The sequence below is a fragment of the Hesperophylax consimilis genome, chromosome 25, assembly GCF_061612785.1.
Source record: "Hesperophylax consimilis isolate HC1 chromosome 25, BYU_Hcon_1.0, whole genome shotgun sequence".
Taxonomy (NCBI): Eukaryota; Metazoa; Arthropoda; class Insecta; order Trichoptera; family Limnephilidae; genus Hesperophylax; species Hesperophylax consimilis.
This window is the reverse complement of record NC_142860.1, coordinates 18,574,433-18,595,359: the sequence shown is the minus strand read 5'-3', so window position 1 is coordinate 18,595,359 and position 20,927 is coordinate 18,574,433. Positions and strand designations below refer to the sequence as shown.

At 34.4% G+C, this 20,927-nt stretch overlaps 2 protein-coding genes across 2 annotated transcripts; both read left to right on the top strand.

Moving 5' to 3' along the window:
* The first annotated feature begins 395 nt into the window (after positions 1–395).
* Positions 396–5,054, top strand: LOC149411617 (uncharacterized). The gene is made up of 3 exons (XM_089646858.1): positions 396–609; positions 3,223–3,397; positions 3,528–5,054. The coding sequence occupies exons 1-3, from the start codon at positions 589–591 to the stop codon at positions 4,406–4,408; spliced, it is 1,077 nt and encodes a 358-aa protein (XP_089502984.1). The 5' UTR covers positions 396–588; the 3' UTR covers positions 4,409–5,054.
* A 1,870-nt stretch (positions 5,055–6,924) lies between these two features.
* Nop56 (Nop56 ribonucleoprotein) lies at positions 6,925–20,251 on the top strand. The gene is made up of 9 exons (XM_089646990.1): positions 6,925–7,054; positions 8,691–8,898; positions 10,022–10,189; positions 11,394–11,592; positions 12,514–12,777; positions 13,649–13,803; positions 14,769–14,939; positions 18,483–18,673; positions 19,445–20,251. Exons 1-9 carry the CDS (start codon positions 7,052–7,054, stop codon positions 19,598–19,600), a joined length of 1,515 nt encoding a protein of 504 aa, XP_089503116.1. The 5' UTR covers positions 6,925–7,051; the 3' UTR covers positions 19,601–20,251.
* The last annotated feature ends 676 nt before the right edge of the window (positions 20,252–20,927 follow it).

Here is a 20,927-nt window from a genome sequence, read left to right as displayed (position 1 = left end):
GCGGAGTTAAAGTCACTCAACCGAAATCAAGTAATTTAATTTTAAATTTTATTAAATGTTAATTTTTAATTAAATAAAACCAATATTTTATTTGATAAAAGTAAATATTTAATTTTATTTAAAAACACAATTAAAAACTCTTTTTGTAGTGCTTCAAAAAAAAATTTATTTTTTAAAATGTAATCTAAATAATACAATATAAACAATATCTTTAATATTTTTTTCTATTCTCTTCTTCTTATTTTTACTTTCCTCTTTCATAACTATTATTTTCGTATATAATAACTGTTATATTTTTTTTTATTCAATAGAGCAAAAAAAGAGAAAAAAACGAGAACCCAACATATATTTTCGTACTGGCCACACTGTAAAAAATTGTCTTGCGTGGCAACTGGCAACCCTGAATTTAATTGTCAAATTTAATGTCATTATCAATCGGCTTCGTGTGCTGTCAAACGCAGTGGATTATTACGCGAAAAAGAAACGTACCATACTCGATTTTAACTGTCGATAATAAGTATAATTGTACATGTTTCATCGGTTTTCTATGAATTGTGCCATTTTATGTGATAACATCTGCACTAAACAATGAGCAACCCCGTTGAAAAGGTAATTTTCTTTATCATTTTGCTTTCCACTTAAATATTATAATTATGTGAAATAACGAATTGTTTGATGAGTTTACATACAATATTAGATACTTATGTAAATGCCATTTTCAATTTTAACCATATAATTGTAGAATATCAACCCAAATACGAACAAAATGATTATGTTTCGAATCCGTAGTCAAACCATTTTCTATGTTCTCGGTGCAAAACAACAGTATTTTTATGTATAAAATAATTTTAAAAACGCTGTTATAATTAGTTGGGCTTATATTATACAGCTAACCCAAATAAAACAGTTAATGAGCTGATGGGAAATGGTTCTAATGACCTTTTAACCTTTCTGAAGCTCATTAGTGGCCCCAGTGCGCGGCATACGAGCGCCATTTTGTCGGTTTGCGTCTACAGGTAGTTTTACAGCAAACATACTTTTATATGAAATTATATAAAAGTACGTAGTAATTATAACATTTCAGTTTTTAAATAACTAACTAACTAACCATCACGCCGTTTTCCCGCAGGGGCAGGCAGAGAGGACGGACCGCCAAACAACTCGGTCTTGGCACACACTCCTTACCTCATTCACATTCATACATCGTCTCATACATACTATTCTATTATTCTGACTCTTGACATGGCCTGACTCAAGTATCTGATTCACTTGGTCGTGCCATGTCTTCCTCGGGCGTATGTCTCCGACTTCTGCTACCATTCACATTTGCATCATATATTCTCCTTACACTCCTTTCTTCGCTCATTCACTCTTCATGCCCAAACCATCTACGGGTCCCTTTCTTGATCTTACTCATTACGCTTACATCAGCCTTGCACTCTTTGCGGATCTCCACATTTCTCACACAATCATACATGGTTTTACCACACATACGCCTCAGGAATCTCATTTCTACAGCATTCAGTCTACTTTCATCCTTTCTCTGCCAGTTCCAGTTGCCAGTTGCCAGTTCTTTGGGCAATTTTTTGTTAGCGCCAACTGCATTCAGTCTTTTTCATTAATGGAATTACCTGCATTTACCCTTTCAATATCTCTGTCAGCCTTCCCATCTCTCGTAAACATACTCCCTAAATACACAAACTCATCCACCTGCTTCGAGTATTCCTCATTCACAACTATATTGCACACTGTTTTCGTACTCTCTCTTTCAAACACCATGACTTTAGACTTACTTACATTCATAATTAACTCTTTCTTCATACATACTTCATTCATCCTAGACACGAGAGACTGTAGATCTTCCATTCTGGTAGCAATCAGCACCGCATCATCAGCATACAACAGGCAACATACTTTCAGATTACTCAAATTCGCGCCCAATTCCACCTCTTTCGATTCTTTCATACAATTATCCATATATAGATTGAATAACCATGGTGACATTAAGCAGCCTTGTTTAACACCTTTTTGTGATATCAAACCAACTCTTTTTTTATAAATTTAATTTAGATTAAATTTATAAAAAAATTAAATGGAGTTCTACGAATTAAACACAAAAACAATAAATAAATCAAACCAACTCGTAAAACCACCATTCACCCTAACACATGCCACACTTCCCTCATACAGAGACCTAATTGCCTGTCTAAAAACACTCTGGGCAAAAAGATCAAAGTATTAAATGGCGGCTAATACCATAGACATGCAAAAGCTCTTTAAATTTTCATTCTTAACATTACAATTTCATGCATACATCTTTACCTTTATTCTGCGTGTCCTTTTTATTGAACAATCTGGGTATGTATATAATAGGGCTGTCAGGACAAACTTCCAAAGGCGTGAATTTCATGTACCGATAATGTTGCCAGAATTACACAGGACGAAATTAGATACGCAGAGAATTACACCTACCTGAATTACATATGTCAAACAAAAAATAGTTTTTGATAGGTTTCAATTTTAGAGTGTTAATGTATGTGCTAAATAAATTTCACATGAAAAAAAAAAAACAAAAATTAGTCAACGTTCTTTTTAAAGTGTAATTCTAATGGGTGTAATTTAAGGTTAAACGCAACGTACATTGTGATCAACAAAAAAGAGACAAATTTGCGCCTGAACGTACGCCAATACAATTTTGGATTGAATCACCGATAAAATATTGTATTTGTATGCCTTTCTTGAAAGAATTGAATTTGTACACCGATAAAACCATTTATTCATATTCATATTGCGTGTGTACGGGCACAAACAAATAATTCACCTTAATATTTTAATACATAACTTGCAAAAAGTGTATTTTAATACAATAATTAAATTAACGTCACCTATGAACGCGTAGATTATAATGAACGTTGCATTTAACCTTTAATTTCACCCACTGGAATTGGAGAAGGTATAATTTCTCGTTGTGTAATTTCTTACATATGTAATTCTCGCAGTATGTTATTGGTACGTGAAATTCAAGCCTATGGCTACCATCATAGTTGTATAAATACATCTACTTCTACGGTTTGTTATGGCTATTATGCCATAAATAAATATTTTTTATTTTCCTGTAGGACTTATGCAGAAATGAAAATGCATATCACCTCTTCTTTTAACCAAAAAAAATGACCACATCTGTATTCATTAATCGTTCTAACATTTTGTATTTAATTTCAGATGGAGATGAAATCCGCATGCCTACGAAAGCCAAATACAGCGGGGGCTTACAAGATTCCCACCGACTCGGAAGAAGAAGATTTTTCCGTTCCCACCACTTCGAGTCATAGCAAAAATACTTCAGCCAAGAAATCTATATATGGAGAGGACATGGTCATCATTCGTAGGAAAAAAGGTTGGTAATGGAAAGGTACATTAACTATGTAAAACCATTTGTGTTCGGGATGAGGGTTGATTATTCATTTACAACATCAATTAGCCAAAATGTTATTCTTATGTACAAATGATATTGTTGTTTATTTCAGATTTAAAGTTTGCCTGCAATAGCTGTGACAACATATTCCCCGGATCGGGCTACTTGAGGCGTCATCAGAAGACTTGCGTGATCAACGTTGGCGATAAATACGGCAAAAAGAACGCCGAAAATGATTCCACCGACGAATCCAACTCTTCAACAAGCAACAACAACCCAACTGACACAACCACCAAAGATAGCAACAACCTTATAAGCTGCGAAGAATGCTCGTACACGTGCAATTTAAAAAGCAAATTGAAAATTCATAAGAGAGTTCATTCAGGCGAGAAACCTTTCTCGTGTTATGTGTGCGATTTTACTTGCTCGCATTCTGGCAATTTAAAAGTGCATATTCGTCAGCACACTGGGGAAAGACCGTTCGCTTGTTCGGAATGTAATTACTCCAGCCCGCAGGTTAATCGTTTGAAAACGCATATGAGAGTACACACAGGAGAGAAACCGTACTCGTGTGATCTTTGCCCGTTTACCTGCACACTAGCGAATAACCTAAAGATACACAAACGTAACCACACTAATGAAAAGCCTTTTGTTTGCCAGCTTTGCGCTTATTCTTGCAAGCACATGAGCAACTTAAAGAAGCATCTTACAATCCATATAGCAAAGGCTTTCGCCTGTGGAAGCTGCAACTTCAAGTCGGGCAACAGTGTGCAGTATACCATGCATATGTTGAAACATAAAGAAAATTCCAAACTTGCTAAATCTGTTGTAATACCAAATCCTGCTGCTGATGATTTGCATAATGCTATGGTAGATGAAGCAGACCCTCTCGGTGATGTGGAAATAGTTTACAAAGACGACGCGCAAACAATGTTGGAAGACCAACAGTCTATGAGTTTGAATGGTGGAAATCCAATTAGTAAATATTACTAAAACATTGTATCTAAAATCATTTGCTAATTAATTGTATTGTTTGTAATTATATGTAATTATCCTGATTAAAAACATAATTACAGTGAAACTTTCTTAGGGTTCTTTGGTGAGCCTTATACACAACATGTGGGCAGGCCTGCTGCTAGCCGCCTGAACACTTGCATGCATAACCGACTATGCCGCCCTCACCGAGGGAAAAAATTTCCCCAGAATCTTTTCGTATTCTGGAGATCGAAATCACATGCTGCCTGCGTGCACCCTGCGTACCTGTTAACGAGCCTTTATGTGGGTTCCAAATTAGGATATTTTTTTGTTTTAACGGGACCCAAAAACAAAACTTCTACACAAATAATATTAATATTAATTTTTTTTTACATTTTTCTATATTAATTTGCACAATTTCCTAATGTGTCTATAAAATATTTGGTGTTAATGAAGCAGCCATTGTTATAATATTATTTATTTATCTGTTGTTTCGATTCCATCTCTGTTCATAAGTGATGAGACAAATTTAGCTTACCTTTGGTTATAATTTTGTGTTGTGGTATTTTTGTATTGCCATATTACATTTGATTAAGTTATTCAAACTCATAAAAAATTATGCTCGAGGTTTAGTTATGTTAAAGTATTATTTATGTATTGCATTTTCAAGACATTTGAAACTTATCCAATAAAAAATATTTATAAAGATGACAATATGACTTTTTTTTTCTTTCTGATTATTTATTTGAATTTAAGGAAAATCATGCTTTCCTTCGAAAAAAACTTACTTCTGGATTGGGAAAATACATTTGCAGGGACAAAAATAAACAATGTTTTCAAAAATTTTGATAAAAATAAAAATCATTGGGGCATGCCCACAATGTTTCTGTTTTCCGATGGAAACAAAAAAAATAACACTGGATCTATAATATACCAAAACAGTGGCGACACAATAAATTTTGCATTGAGGTTAATGTTATGAGACAATGTAATATATTTTACAGATTATTATTATTTTTGATTATTCGGTATGCAATAGGAGATTGTATTTATCCGATCACAGCTTGATTTGTTTTGTCGATCTCCTGGGGTTTTTGTGAATAACCTTGTTAGATTGCATTCAATCGGGCTAAAATATTGTCAGATTTCAATTAATAGATTCAGGTTTCAATCTTGAAATTGTTGGTTTTTGAGCGTTTAACCTCTGAGAACAATGTGATGTTACAATATTTTAATTGAATATCGGACAGTTTTAACTGACACCAAAAGGACTATATCTTTAGAAACTTGCTCCACAGTAAAAGAGGGGTGAAATCAATTAAACACTTAATAAACAGTTAATGGTTATTTGTGTCGATTTATAAATCCACTTCAAGCAGAGCAGATAAGTTTCCTACTTCAGTATTTTTCTCTTGCTAACCAAAGATATAACCATTTCTTTCGGCTTTGGTTTAGAATACTAACTCACAATAATATTGAGATTGGTGGCGAAGGTATTATTGCATTCATTGAGGCAGGATCTAGTGATTGATTTTCAACTATTTCAGGAAAGGTTGTGCAGCACTGAGCTCTGATAAATATTATCAATATGGTGAGTGACATAGATTAGTCTATTTGGACGAGGATACAATAATCTCAAGTTTCAAGTATACTCTAGGTTGAGTTTTATTTTTGTAGGTGATTAACGAAAGCTCTGTAGTGGTCAACAGAATACTGGAAGCAGAAACCTTCATATCTGGAGAGAACTCACTCACAAAACAAAACCAATGAGAACTAATATGAAAAATCAATTGCCTAGTACTCATGGTGGGAAGCAAGAAGTAGCGGGAAACATGATGTAAGAAACTGTGGGAAAGGAAAAATCAGAGAGAAGTAGTTGTAGACCGCCTGTAGCGGAAAGCAAAAAAAACGAGAATCCGGAAACGTGAAGAAAGAAGCAGCGGGAAGCAACAACCAAAAATGGAGAGCGATACGCAAAAAGCGGAAAGCTGGATAAAGAAGCCGGAAGCGGGAAAAACCTGACGCAAAAATAAGCGGGAAGTGAGAAATGAAAATCAAAGTTCAACCAATTAATTTCTTTATTCCTGCCCATCCTACATTCCAATATTGACTTATTAGGTTGCCATGTATATTGGTCGATTACTCCAACCTCCTTCTCAAACTTAGGGCACTTGTTCCAAGTCCTAACAAATCAGTGCCCCCTAGTGTACCGGTCTCAACGGGACAGATGTTTTCCTGGCTGAGATGTTACTTTCGTATCGTATTCAGGGTACAGTGTTTTTTCTATCAATGTAATGAAAATCTTTTCTTGTACAAAATGATTTTTTTTTAAATTATACCGGAATAAAATTAACATATTTCCACTCTTTAAACAGTAAAAAGGTAATGTAGTCAAAATATATATTTTTAAATGCCAATAAAAATCCAGATCTTAAAAAAAATCGTAATAAAATAAAATGTTTAAAATAACCCCTGCTTCACGATGGCCGTAAAGTAAGAACTTATAAATTATTATTTTTGGGTTGATAACACCGAAGCTTTCGTTGTAGAACAGAGCCACTGCCTTCTTGTCATGTTTTATCTATGACAAAGTCTTTTATATTTTAACACGTGTGGACGCAAAAGTTTACTTCTCATGGAAAAGTAGATAAATAAGCAAAAATGGTAAGACAATCCCTTTTCTGTTATTTTGTAGTTTAAAAACATTATTTACGTAATTAGCGGCGATTATTTATCGTTATTCTGCTTGGGCCCTAATTAAGAGAAATATTTGAATAAAAAATTTTAGGTTAAGGCCGCATGTTTATTTCCAAAACGTTGATTTGTGGTTTGTGTAATGATATTTCCCAATTTCAATGCCGTTCATCTATCAAAATGTTGCTTTCCTACAACTTTCATGGATTCTTTACAAAAAGTAAATTTGTCCCTTCCGAGCTCGTTTGTCGAGTAAAAACAAAACGTGACATTTTCAAACATTCCACACATTTTCACATCGTGCTTCCAAGACCGCTTTCTTTCCAACCAAGTATAAATAAACCGTAATAGTGTTTCTTTGTGCAGTTTTTAGTGACATTTATGTTTTCATTATTTTCTCATTCAAGGTAATATTTTTTTAACCCTCAAATACTATTTGCATTATAAATTGTATCCATTCATTAATTAATTAATCAATGCTTATAATGTAGACATTCAACAACCACTTCTTTCAATGTTTATGAAGTTGTCAAAATATCTTAGCAGGTCAATAACATTTTACGAACTTGTACTAAACACAGTCTCGATAAGTTATAATAAATATAATAGCTACAGCTATAATAAATAATATTTCAGAAGGCATTGCCGCGCTTGTGTAATTTCCGTAAAATGTCCCTATTAAAAGTGCAAATATTTTTCGAAATAACACTTTGATTCAACAATTACTATAAAACTATTTGTCAGGTGAGGTAAAAGGTGCAGTACAATTTATTTGGATAAACTTGCAACAAACATACGCCTAAATTATTAAAATAACTCAAAACTAAACCCTAAAAACCTATTTTTTGCATGTGCGACTTAATATATGTAATCAAATTTCACAAACCCCCTACTTAAATACTTATCTCCATTAGATAGAGAAGAAAATCAAGTGTTTTTATTTTAAAGGGCCTTTGCATGCAGCAGACTTTGACAAGTTTACCACTTTTTATCCAAGTCTTCAAAATTTCATGTGTTTTGACAGTTTCGGCCATATTTTTTTAATTTAATTTTTTTAAATTCCTAAACTGTGTCCAGCAATTCATAATTTTTACCATATGTTTACATACAAACTAATAACCTTATGTAGTGCATCGGTTCCTTAAGGATTTGAAATATATTTATTATTTTAGAAAGTTTTATAACCAACTTAGTATCAGTTCATTCACTGATTCAAACCAATGTTAATATCTAAAATTGAGTTACATTTAGAAAGAACCTACTTGACTCCAAATTTGTTCATAGCTTTGAACTATTTTCTTTACTGGCAATACCAATTTCAAATAATTCCCTCCATTCTGTCGAACTTTCCACTATGGCAAATACCCTATAATACTAATAATACCGATGGATGGCAACTCTTGTTTGATGGTTTTCTTTCATACATTTGAATAGGTGTTATGCTTACTATTTTTTTGCTCATACATAAAAAAATAATAAAGTGGCTATTAACTCTGGTTTTGATGGTTCAGAAAGGTAATAAAATACTCATTGTGAGAAAATTTCCATACATTTAATAAATAAAATATATATATATAAATGTCTTATTCTGTATTTTTTTTTTTAGCCGACCAAGTTGATGGTCTTGTACGAGCATGCCGCCGGGTATGCTCTGTTCAACGTCCAGGAGTTTGACGAGGTGGCCACCCTGATACCACAGGTGGAAGCCTCCGTCACTTCCCTGGACCGTTTCAACTCTATTGTGAAGTTGGTAGGTTTCCAGCCCTTCAAGACTGCCGTCACAGCGCTGGAGAATATTAACAGCGTGTCTGAAGGTAATTTAAACAATCAATTACATAATTAAATAGCTCCATTGTCCATACATAATTCTCTAAATCCAGCAATCAACCAGCTGTTGTTGTCTCCAAACTGAGCAATGACTTCTTAGATACTTGCTGATATTAAAGTGAGCATTGTTTGAGATTCTGGCAGTATTCGCTTCTGCCAGCATTAAATTTGTTTCACACAAAATGTATACTTTGTAACATTATTTTTATGACATTATCGCCAATATTACATAGGCACTAGGAGGGTGCGGTCCATATATGTCGGTAACTGTACGTACCAAGAAATTAAAGAAAATTAATTTTTCCTAAGCTTCTAGCCATAATTTCGATGGGTTTTACTCGGATAAGGTGTCCGTCCACCGTTGTTTTTTTAACACATAATCAAAACAGCTTAGTTCCGGAAACAATTTTAACACAAATTCATATTCAAAACATGTTACTGTATGTGGTGTCTGCCAAGTTATATGAACAAAGTTTTGAAAGAAAGTGTTTACCAAAAGATGATTTTGACACAAGAGTATTTTGGTTTCAATTTTGGCATTTCGACAAAAAGTGGTTTTGTACCACGTAAATACATTTTTACGAGACTTTAATATCGATTGTGTTCTAACATTGATAAATAATTTATTTATATATAAAGATCGCCCCTGAGGTGATATCTCACAAAAGCGGCGCTATACAAATTGTCCAATATTATTAATAATAATAATAATATTTATTATGAATGTCTGGGGCGGGCTGGCTTTCATTTCTATACAAATCTACATTTTTATTCAGAGATTGAAGAAATTTTGTACATTTGACCATCAAAATAAGAGGAAGGTCACCGTCTACATGAGATTTCGAAAAACTTGCATAAAACCCCCAGGAACTTCAGCTAGTGTTATTATTAATGTTTTTTTTTTTGATAACTCACAATATAAAATCTTACAAAAACTTCCAACCAATGCAGGATAGGATATTTTCTTAGAAGCTTTTTGGTACCTTGAAAACTGAAAGTGACTCCCAATTTGGAACCCTAACAAGCTTCCTAATGTCTATGAATAAAACAATCTATGCTTTGAATGTAACGAATTGTAAAGAAACTAATCTGTATAATTTTTCTCTCTAGGAGTGGTACCGGAAGATCTTCAGCTATTCCTGGATGGCGCCCTCCCCAAGGTCAGCAAGAGGTCAAAGACGACCCTGGGGGTCTCCGATGCAAAGCTGGGAGCAGCCATCAGTGAAGTGTTGGGAATTCCCTGTACACACATTGGAGCCGTGCCTGAAATTGTCAGAGGTAAATTTATCTTAACAATTATATATTTTCGTAGAAAGCAATCACTTAGTGGTTTAACATTTTAATGAAATAAAACAATATTTTTTGTTTAAAACCACGAATTTTTATTAAGTTTAATTTTGTACCCTGACGATGCTCGAGTGAAGCGAAACCGGTCGGTCTTAAAATTAATAAAAATTCGTGGTTTTAAACAAAAAATATTGTTTTATTTCATTAATTATATATTTCTTTATTTGTTGACACTAGTGATGCCGCCGGGTCTCATTTTCGGGAACCGGGTACCCGTTTGAGGAACCGGTCGGGTACCCGGGTTTTTAAACATTAAAAAACCCCGCCAATTTCTGTAGCGTGTATTTGAATTTTGCCGCCATGTATTGGAGGATGGACGTTTACAGCCCCTAGCTCCTTGGCGATGTCATTTTTCATTTCCGCACCCTTCTTTTCTATGTGGGTTTTAATGGTGTCGGAATACACTGGTTTGTAGCTATGCTCCATATAGGCTACTAGCTCCCTGAAACCAGGCCACTCCACTATTTCTAATGGCAAGTGGTGCCGCGTAATCATCGAAGCAGTCAATTTAGTGATGTTTTCTCGTCTTTTGGCATCACAAGTACTGCCACTTGTTACTCCAAAGGAAGTAAGTGTTGGCTGCTTCTTGCAGCCAACTTCGTTGTTATCGTCTTTTTGATGGATATTTTTTAGGTGTTTGCCCATAGCACTTGTCGATCCACTGTAAAGCATTTTCGAATTGCAAAGTAGCAATTGGTAGCTCTTTAAAAAAATCCCAAACAAATGACCCCTTTCTTTTTACTGCACTCGTCATTGTAGCTGCTATTTTAATAATCTCTTGAATCAATGTCCTGTTAACTAATTTACGTTTGTTGGCCTAACTATGACACTTGTTGGTGTTTAGATGGTGCCTTGTTCAGAATGAGTAAAAAAACCACTTTATAACACATTTACGAATAGTATTGCGTTATGCGATTTAGTCATTTTAACATTCGACAATAGTGACAGATTGGTTGCGTTGACGAATTCGTTGGGTTCCCACTCAGACCTCTTGGGTTCAATTCCTCTCCCAGCTAAGTCCTCGCCTCATCGGTATTAAGAGAAAATCGAATATTGTCAGGTATTCGTAACCTGGAAATGTTTGTCTTTCTTTTTTACAGACTAGGTGATTTAAGCAATATTATTATTTCGTTAGGTATCCGTCATCACTTCCCAAAGCTCGTGAAAGGTTTCACCAGCAAGACAGCGTCTGTGGCCCAGCTGGGTCTCGGCCACTCCTACTCCCGAGCCAAGGTGAAGTTCAACGTGCACCGAGCTGATAACATGATCATCCAGAGCATCGCCCTCCTCGATCAGCTGGACAAGGATATCAATACATTCTCTATGCGGATAAGGTTGGTTCAATACTCCATCAGTTGTGTAATACTAAAGAGAATTGAGGAGGGTTAGAGGAATAGAAGCTGGTAAGGTATCTCATTATCTAAATAATAATAATTGGATAAGTTATATTGCGCCGTTTTTCTGGTTGATTATTGAGTTATCCAAACTCTCAGATAATCCTCTACAAGTTATCCATTACTTCACAAGCAACCTGATAGAATTCAATTCGAGTCTTAGGTGGTTTGTAGCCTGGGAATGTGGTCATTTTTTTATGATTTCTAATGATTTTCTCACAGCAAGATAAAGATTATCTTTCAATCTTGAATAAAGTGCAATTATATGCAAGTTCGTTATTTAAATTTGCCATGCGCTGAAGGGTTGGGTAACTGAGGAACACCACTCTTAATTCTATCTTGCACCTTTAATGATGATATTTGTTTAAATTATGAGTCCAGCAATCAACCAGCTGTTGTTGTCTCCAAACTGAGCAATGACTTCTTAGATACTTGCTGATAGTAAAGTGAGCATTGTTTGAGATTCTGGCAGTATTCCCTTCTGCCAGCATTAAATTTGTTTCACACAAAATAACATTAACAATGATCAATCTGTCTTATATGATTCTTACGCGCCAGTTCAGCTTTAAGCCGAGTTCAAGCCCATTTTAACAATGCCTTCGCTGTGGTAATAAGACAAGATCTTTACTATTCTGGATTTCCGTTTCCTTGCTGTTCTAACTCTCGATCTGTTGTGAAGAATAGTTTACAAAAAGACGAGCTCTGATGTGGATATTAGTGCTTTCAATTTCCCGCAATCTGAGGTTATAACAATAAGTAACGGAGTAATTACTTATTGTCAGTACAGGCTTATAATATAGACCAGTATAAACAAAAAATTGTACCAAAACTTTGAACAAAATTATTTTGTATAATTTCCAGAGAATGGTACTCCTACCACTTCCCCGAGCTGGTGAAGATCGTCCCTGACAATTACCTATATGCCAAGGTGGCTGAGCACATCAAGAACCGCAAGGACCTGAGCGAGGAGTCGCTGGAGCCCCTCACCGACATGCTGATGGACGGGGACAAGGCGCAGGCCATCCTTGACGCCGCCAAGATGTCTATGGGCATGGACATATCACCCGTCGATCTGATCAACATCGAGATGTTCGCTGGACGTCTGGTCAAATTGAGTGAATACAGGTATGAAAATAATAAGGCTGATAAAGATATTAAAACAAGGATAATTGCTGGAAATTCCTTTAATGAAAGCGATTTGGACCAGTAAAACATTGTCCAAAGAAGTGAAGCCCGCAGTTCACAATGGAGTGGTGATACTAGCCCTGATGTATGACAGTGAGTGAAAGTAGACTGAATGCTGTGGACATGAGATCCCTGAGATAGCTAGCAGTCCACAATGGAATGGTGATACTAGCCCTGAAGTATGGCACAGGCAGAGGAAGGTTAAAGTAAAACATAGAAATGAGATCTCTGATAGTTTCAGGTAAGAAAAGCGATGATTCTGTGATTCGCACGGAAGCCAGTGGGACTAGCATCTCCAATTATCAAGGGAATGTTGTGAGGCTAAAGGGAGTGTATGACAAGGAAGTTGAACTCCTTCTGTAATGTTTTCTGTTATAGCACAAAACATATGTAATTATTACAACAGAAAAATATCGGAAACAAAATAGCTCAGCCTGACAGTATTTTGATATGGGTGTTATGGAACAAAGTTGGTCCCAAAATTAATCAAGAGGCCAATTCCAGCACTCTCAAATGTACACATCAGTTCAAATGGATTTGACCACTTTTCAAACTAAAATCAGTTGGATTTGACTCCAAACTAAAATCAGTTGGATTTGACTTCAAACTAAAATCACTGGAATTGACCACTTCTTTAAAAGTTGAGCAAAATCTTTATCTCCATTTCAGGGAAGAATTTTCGTGTTTGATTCAAAGATATAATAAATGCCACCTCCAAACATTAAAAATGCATAATAATCAGTATTGCATATTTCTAATTAATTTCTGGCTTATTTGCAATCCAGCTAATGTATTGTTTGTGTCCCTCTAGAAAACAGATAGCAGAGTATCTCCACAAGAAAATGGAGGGAGTTGCGCCCAACCTGGCCTGCCTCATCGGAGATCAGGTGGGAGCCCGCCTCATCTCCAAGGCCGGCAGTCTCACCAACCTGGCCAAGTTCCCCGCCTCCACTGTGCAGATTTTAGGTAAGAACTACTTCTGAATCAAGTTTGTTAATGTGAAAATAAATTTAATATTATGATTCATTAAATCACCACCAGCCCTCAATCTAAGCGGCTGTCGCATATGTGATGCATGGCTGCCCCCATACGTGATCCATAAAAAGCTTTCACAGATTACACATACAAATGACACGTGACGGGATAGATTGTGTTTAAATGACATGTGTTATAATGGGTCGATAGATAAATCACAAAGTGAAACCATCATTCCATCAATTGCTCAATTGTTCATTGCGTCAATGACACTTGCATATATGCGCTCAATAAAAATACACGTCATTCCCCCATCAGTAAGGGAAGTATCAATTGTCAATTGCCTCGGTAAACTATCAATTTAGCAATCATTAGTCAATCGCATCAGTGATGTAACTTTTGACGATAGATTTTGATTGTTTCCGGACTATATGGTGCTTAAAGGTTAAATGGACAAATTTGAATACTAGACCAGACTTATTTTGAAACTTGGTTGATATGTCTCTACAAGCATGAAAAACAATCAGGATCTTGAGGAAAAGCTGTCATGAAAGTAAAGTATTCACTCATTGAAAACTGAAAAAAGACCCACATTTTCCGAAATGGCCTTTTTTCCTTGATCATATTTGCCAAGTTTCATAACTACTTAGTTTGACTATTACATTTATGGGAATTCCTCTTCAGACCCTATTTTGCTTTGTGAAAGATATGGAATTAAAATATTTTGTTTAAATTATGAATCCAGCAATCAACCAGCTGTTGTTGTCTCCAAACTGAGCAATGACTTCTTAGATACTTGCTGATATTAAAGTGAGCATTGTTTGAGATTCTGGCAGTATTCCCTTCTGCCAGCATTAAATTTGTTTCACACATCATTTAAATTTCATACATGATTTTTTCGTCAATATTTGAAAAATAAATTTGAACATGAGTTTTGTTGTATGTATTTCTAATAGGTGCTGAGAAGGCCCTCTTCCGCGCCCTTAAAACCAGAGGAAACACCCCTAAATATGGTCTGCTGTACCACTCCAGTTTCATTGGAAGGGCTGGCCTTAAGAATAAGGGACGCATCTCTCGCTATCTGGCCAATAAGTGCTCCATTGCATCGAGGATTGACTGCTTTACTGGTAACATTATTGATTAATTTGATAATATTCAAAATTCCCCCTAACACTTTCTAGGCCATGCCCGGACCATGTTCGGTATGCATTTTTCTTCCAATTGGATGGCACTTTACTCACCTTCTATCCTCATCCAACAGTCGATGTAGATATTTTCGGCTAACCTGCTAAATTCGTGCTTGGTTTGCTTATTTTTCCCATCTAAAATACACGTCCTGTTCCTGAGGTGTTAAGTTTAAGGCGATGCCATACGTAGTAATGCAAAATCATGTGTTTTTGGTTTGAAAATTTGGTCGCCTAGAAATGTTTCAGATGCTTTAATTAAATACTGCGAGTAGAATACATCTTGGCCTTTGAAATAATCGAGTATTTTTTAGATAAGTCTTTTTATAAGCCTAGAAAAAAATAACGTAAAGACCTATGAAAACTGCTTTAAAGTTCAAAATCTCCTACTTACGAACCCATTTTCGGTTATGATTTTATTGTATAATGTGGCAAATTAAGTTATTTATAAAATGATCGAAAAAAAAAAAATATTTATGCCTGGACATCAACAAAATAAAATAAAAGTCACTTTTTGGCCATGTTTTTTTCTTGCATAAATCAAAACAGGCAGATGGTGTTAAGCGGGAATTTAAACCTTATCGCCATCTACGTAAGGGTTGTTATTGATAGCGGTTCAATTTAAAATATTATACGACGTAGTGCATCGCCTTAAGTGGGATTCATAAATAACGCACTTCCAAAATCGTCACTGTATAAAAAACCGTTTTTATGGCTAGAGTTCAAATGCTGATTACTAATGGATGACTCACTTTTACTGTTACAAATGCAGTCAGCTGTAAATAACCAGTTTGAATTCAATATCAAAAGATTATAACTTCCTTTTATCTGTACAGAAATGCAGTCAGCTGTGAATAACCAGTTTGAATTCAATATCAAAAGATTATAACTTGCTTTTATCTGTACAGAAATGCAGTCGGTTGTAAATAACCAGTTTGAATTCAATATCAAAAGATTATAACTTGCTTTTATCTGTACAGAAATGCAGTCAGCTGTGAATAACCAGTTTGAATTCAATATCAAAAGATTATAACTTCCTTTTATCTGTACAGAAATGCAGTCAGCTGTGAATAACCAGTTTGAATTCAATATCAAAAGATTATAACTTGCTTTTATCTGTACAGAAATGCAGTCGGTTGTAAATAACCAGTTTGAATTCAATATCAAAAGATTATAACTTGCTTTTATCTGTACAGAAATGCAGTTGGTTGTAAATAACCAGTTTGAATTCAATATCAAAAGATTATAACTTGCTTTTATCTGTACAGAAATGCAGTCGGTTGTAAATAACCAGTTTGAATTCAATATCAAAAGATTATAACTTGCTTTTATCTGTACAGAAATGCAGTCAGCTGTGAATAACCAGTTTGAATTCAATATCAAAAGATTATAACTTCCTTTTATCTGTACAGAAATGCAGTCAGCTGTGAATAACCAGTTTGAATTCAATATCAAAAGATTATAACTTGCTTTTATCTGTACAGAAATGCAGTCGGTTGTAAATAACCAGTTTGAATTCAATATCAAAAGATTATAACTTGCTTTTATCTGTACAGAAATGCTGTCGGTTGTAAATAACCAGTTTGAATTCAATATCAAAAGATTATAACTTGATTTTATCTGTACAGAAATGCAGTCGGTTGTAAATAACCAGTTTGAATTCAGTATCAAAAGATTATAACTTGCTTTTATCTGTACAGAAATGCTGTCGGTTGTAAATAACCAGTTTGAATTCAATATCAAAAGATTATAACTTTTTTATCTGTACAGAAATGCAGTCGGTTGTAAATAACCACTTTGAATTCAATATCAAAAGATTATAACTTGCTTTTATCTGTCCAGAAATACAGTCGGTTGTAAATAACCAGTTTGAATTCAATATCAAAAGATTATAACTTGCTTTTATCTGTACAGAAATGCAGGTGGTTGTAAATAACCAGTTTGAATTCAATATCAAAAGATTATAACTTGCTTTTATCTGTACAGAAATGCAGTCGGTTGTAAATAACCAGTTTGAATTCAATATCAAAAGATTATAACTTGCTTTTATCTGTACAGAAATGCAGTTGGTTGTAAATAACCAGTTTGAATTCAATATCAAAAGATTATAACTTGATTTTATCTGTACAGAAATGCAGTCGGTTGTAAATAACCAGTTTGAATTCAATATCAAAAGATTATAACTTGCTTTTATCTGTACAGAAATGCTGTCGGTTGTAAATAACCAGTTTGAATTCAATATCAAAAGATTATAACTTTTTATCTGTACAGAAATGCAGTCGGTTGTAAATAACCAGTTTGAATTCAATATCAAAAGATTATAACTTGCTTTTATCTGTACAGAAATGCAGTTGGTTGTAAATAACCAGTTTGAATTCAATATCAAAAGATTATAACTTGATTTTATCTGTACAGAAATGCAGTCGGTTGTAAATAACCAGTTTGAATTCAATATCAAAAGATTATAACTTGCTTTTATCTGTACAGAAATACAGTCGGTTGTAAATAACCAGTTTGAATTCAATATCAAAAGATTATAACTTGCTTTTATCTGTACAGAAATGCAGGTGGTTGTAAATAACCAGTTTGAATTCAATATCAAAAGATTATAACTTGCTTTTATCTGTACAGAAATGCAGTCGGTTGTAAATAACCAGTTTGAATTCAATATCAAAAGATTATAACTTGCTTTTATCTGTACAGAAATGCAGTTGGTTGTAAATAACCAGTTTGAATTCAATATCAAAAGATTATAACTTGATTTTATCTGTACAGAAATGCAGTCGGTTGTAAATAACCAGTTTGAATTCAATATCAAAAGATTATAACTTGCTTTTATCTGTACAGAAATGCTGTCGGTTGTAAATAACCAGTTTGAATTCAATATCAAAAGATTATAACTTTTTTATCTGTACAGAAATGCAGTCGGTTGTAAATAACCACTTTGAATTCAATATCAAAAGATTATAACTTGCTTTTATCTGTACAGAAATGCAGTTGGTTGTAAATAACCAGTTTGAATTCAATATCAAAAGATTATAACTTGATTTTATCTGTACAGAAATGCAGTCGGTTGTAAATAACCAGTTTGAATTCAATATCAAAAGATTATAACTTGCTTTTATCTGTACAGAAATACAGTCGGTTGTAAATAACCAGTTTGAATTCAATATCAAAAGATTATAACTTGCTTTTATCTGTACAGAAATGCAGGTGGTTGTAAATAACCAGTTTGAATTCAATATCAAAAGATTATAACTTGATTTTATCTGTACAGAAATGCAGTCGGTTGTAAATAACCAGTTTGAATTCAATATCAAAAGATTATAACTTGCTTTTATCTGTACAGAAATGCTGTCGGTTGTAAATAACCAGTTTGAATTCAATATCAAAAGATTATAACTTTTTTATCTGTACAGAAATGCAGTCAGCTGTGAATAACCTGTTTGAATTCAGAAGATTACAACTTGCTTTTTATCTGTACAGAAATTCAGTCGGCTGTATTTGGCGAGAAGCTGAAGCAGCAGGTGGAGGACCGGCTTAAGTTCTACGAGTGCGGTGACGTTCCCAGGAAGAACGTGGACGTGATGAAGGAAGCCATGGAGGAGGCGGCCCTTGTGGTACCGCCTGCCGAGAATGGAGTGGCAGAAGAAGGCGGCAAAAAGAAGAAGAAAAAGGTAAATGATACAGTACAGCTAATATATTGTAATATACTCGGTGCCCTTGTGAAAGACCATTATTCAGAATTGAAACTTCGCCTGAAATGGCTTTAGCCATGTTTGGTGGCCTGATCTGAATAGACATGCACTTCCCCCCACCTCTACCCCCCAGCCTCACAAAATACCCCAATAGGGGTTGCCATAGTCTCATTGACTCCAGATGGTGGGAGCATTCGGGCCTATTGTGCTGTGTCACATCTATATAAATAAAAATGTAAATGTTCGAAATTTTGACACAACGTTGCATTAGAATACGCTTGTGTTTTTATATACTTATAGTATATAGATGTCACCTCTGACAGCTAAAAACAGCGCCATCTGTTGGACAGCCATGCTTTTTTTGAAAAACAGCGCTCTCTGTTGGACGTAAAAGCGACACATGCTATTTTTTCTCTATATGCACAGACAGCTTGAGCCACAGCAACATGTGGCAGGGTACAGCTAGTTAAAAATAAAATCCATTCAGCAATCAACTATCTAAAAACTCAACTGTAACTTTTCTCATTAACAGCATATTTTACAGAAAGATGATTACAACAGAGCTCCCAGTGCAGGAACATATCACCTTTCAGGCAAAAGTCACCAACCAACACTCCTTTGTCCTTCAAAAGATTTTTTGATTGTCAGCCCTCTTCCATTCTTACTACGTGTCTTTTATAATTATATTGGCTAGTTGTCAATCTTTACTTTACTAAACAATAATATTAATTGCAATACTTTGTCTTCCAGAATAAGAAGCGAAAGATTTCCGAAGCAGAGACGGCGGAGGCTGATGAATCAGTACAAAATGGCAGTATGAAAGAAAATGGCGAAAATCTCGATGACACCAACGGGGAACCCAAGAAAAAAAAGAAAAAGAAGAATAAAGACAAAAGTGCGGAATAGAAAATAGAGTTGAATATTCATAACTCATAGGCATTAAAAAAACTAACTTACATTCTCATTTTTATAAACTTATCTCACTGAATTTGCAGTATTTTATGTAAAACCACCAACTTTATTGTAAAATTAATTAAATGTCGATTGTTTTGGGACAGGGAATAAATAATAATTGTTTTGTAAAATTTTATTGACCCTATTGGTGGAGAATACAACAGATTATAGCTCTTGCAAGTAAATACAAAACTATAATACTTCAGCCTGTTTAATTTGATCATAAGATGTCGTCAAACCGATATTGAGTTCAATTTATTTGATTGCTAACTAATTATAGGCAAGACTTCTTTGGTGCGTTCTCTACCAATTATTAAAGAAATAGAAAAAAAGGGTTGCGTGAATGGTTATATATCTTTTGAACGGTGCTGTCAGAGTATATATATTTTTTTGCAAATCATTCTGACATTTAACTTTCCACTTTTTGTAATATCTTAAGATTTTTTCTTATAAACAAAACAAGTCCAAGGACTAACAGCAATTTATAAATGAATGACGTCGGAGAGAAATATTTGTTTTAAGATAAGAATCTTTTGTGTAAAATGTTGATTCCTATTGTTACATTTTTTAAATGTAAAATAAATAATTTTTTGATTTATTGAATATTTTGTTTTAAATCTGTGTTTTTGTTAGAACCTTCAACACACTGTGGATGGGGGAATGCCAGTTAGTTTTTGGTCAGAAAATCCTTTTATAATATGTATTGAAATTTACAGCAGTCTCTCCCTCGCGCTGCAGAAAACTTAAGCAATCGTAATAGCAATTTTCACAAATAGGCTTAGTAAAAGCCCCAAATAGCTGTAGGGAAAATGAAGATTTTTAATTTATCTACAGTGAATTGACTGGAAGAAGGCTCAAATACAGAGCTGAAGATATTCCCGGTATTGTCCTGGTAAAAACACCACCATTCGGAATTGAAATGTTGCTTAAGGCGATGCACTACGTAGTAATGCAAAATCATGTGTTGTTTTTGGTTTGAAAATTTGGTCGCCTAGAAATGTTTCAGATGCTTTAATTAAATACTGCGAGTAGAATACATCTTGGCTTTTGAAATAATCGAGTATTTTTTAGATAAGTCTTTTTATAAGCCCAGAAAAAAAAAATTATAAGGCCTATGAAAACTGCTTTAAAGTTCAAAATTTCCTACTTACGAACCCATTTTCGGTTATGGTTTTATAGTATAATGTTGCAAATTAAGCTATTTATAAAATGATCGGAAAACATTTAAATACTTTTTTTTATTTTTTTATTTATGTAAGAAACAAACAGCAATTTTATA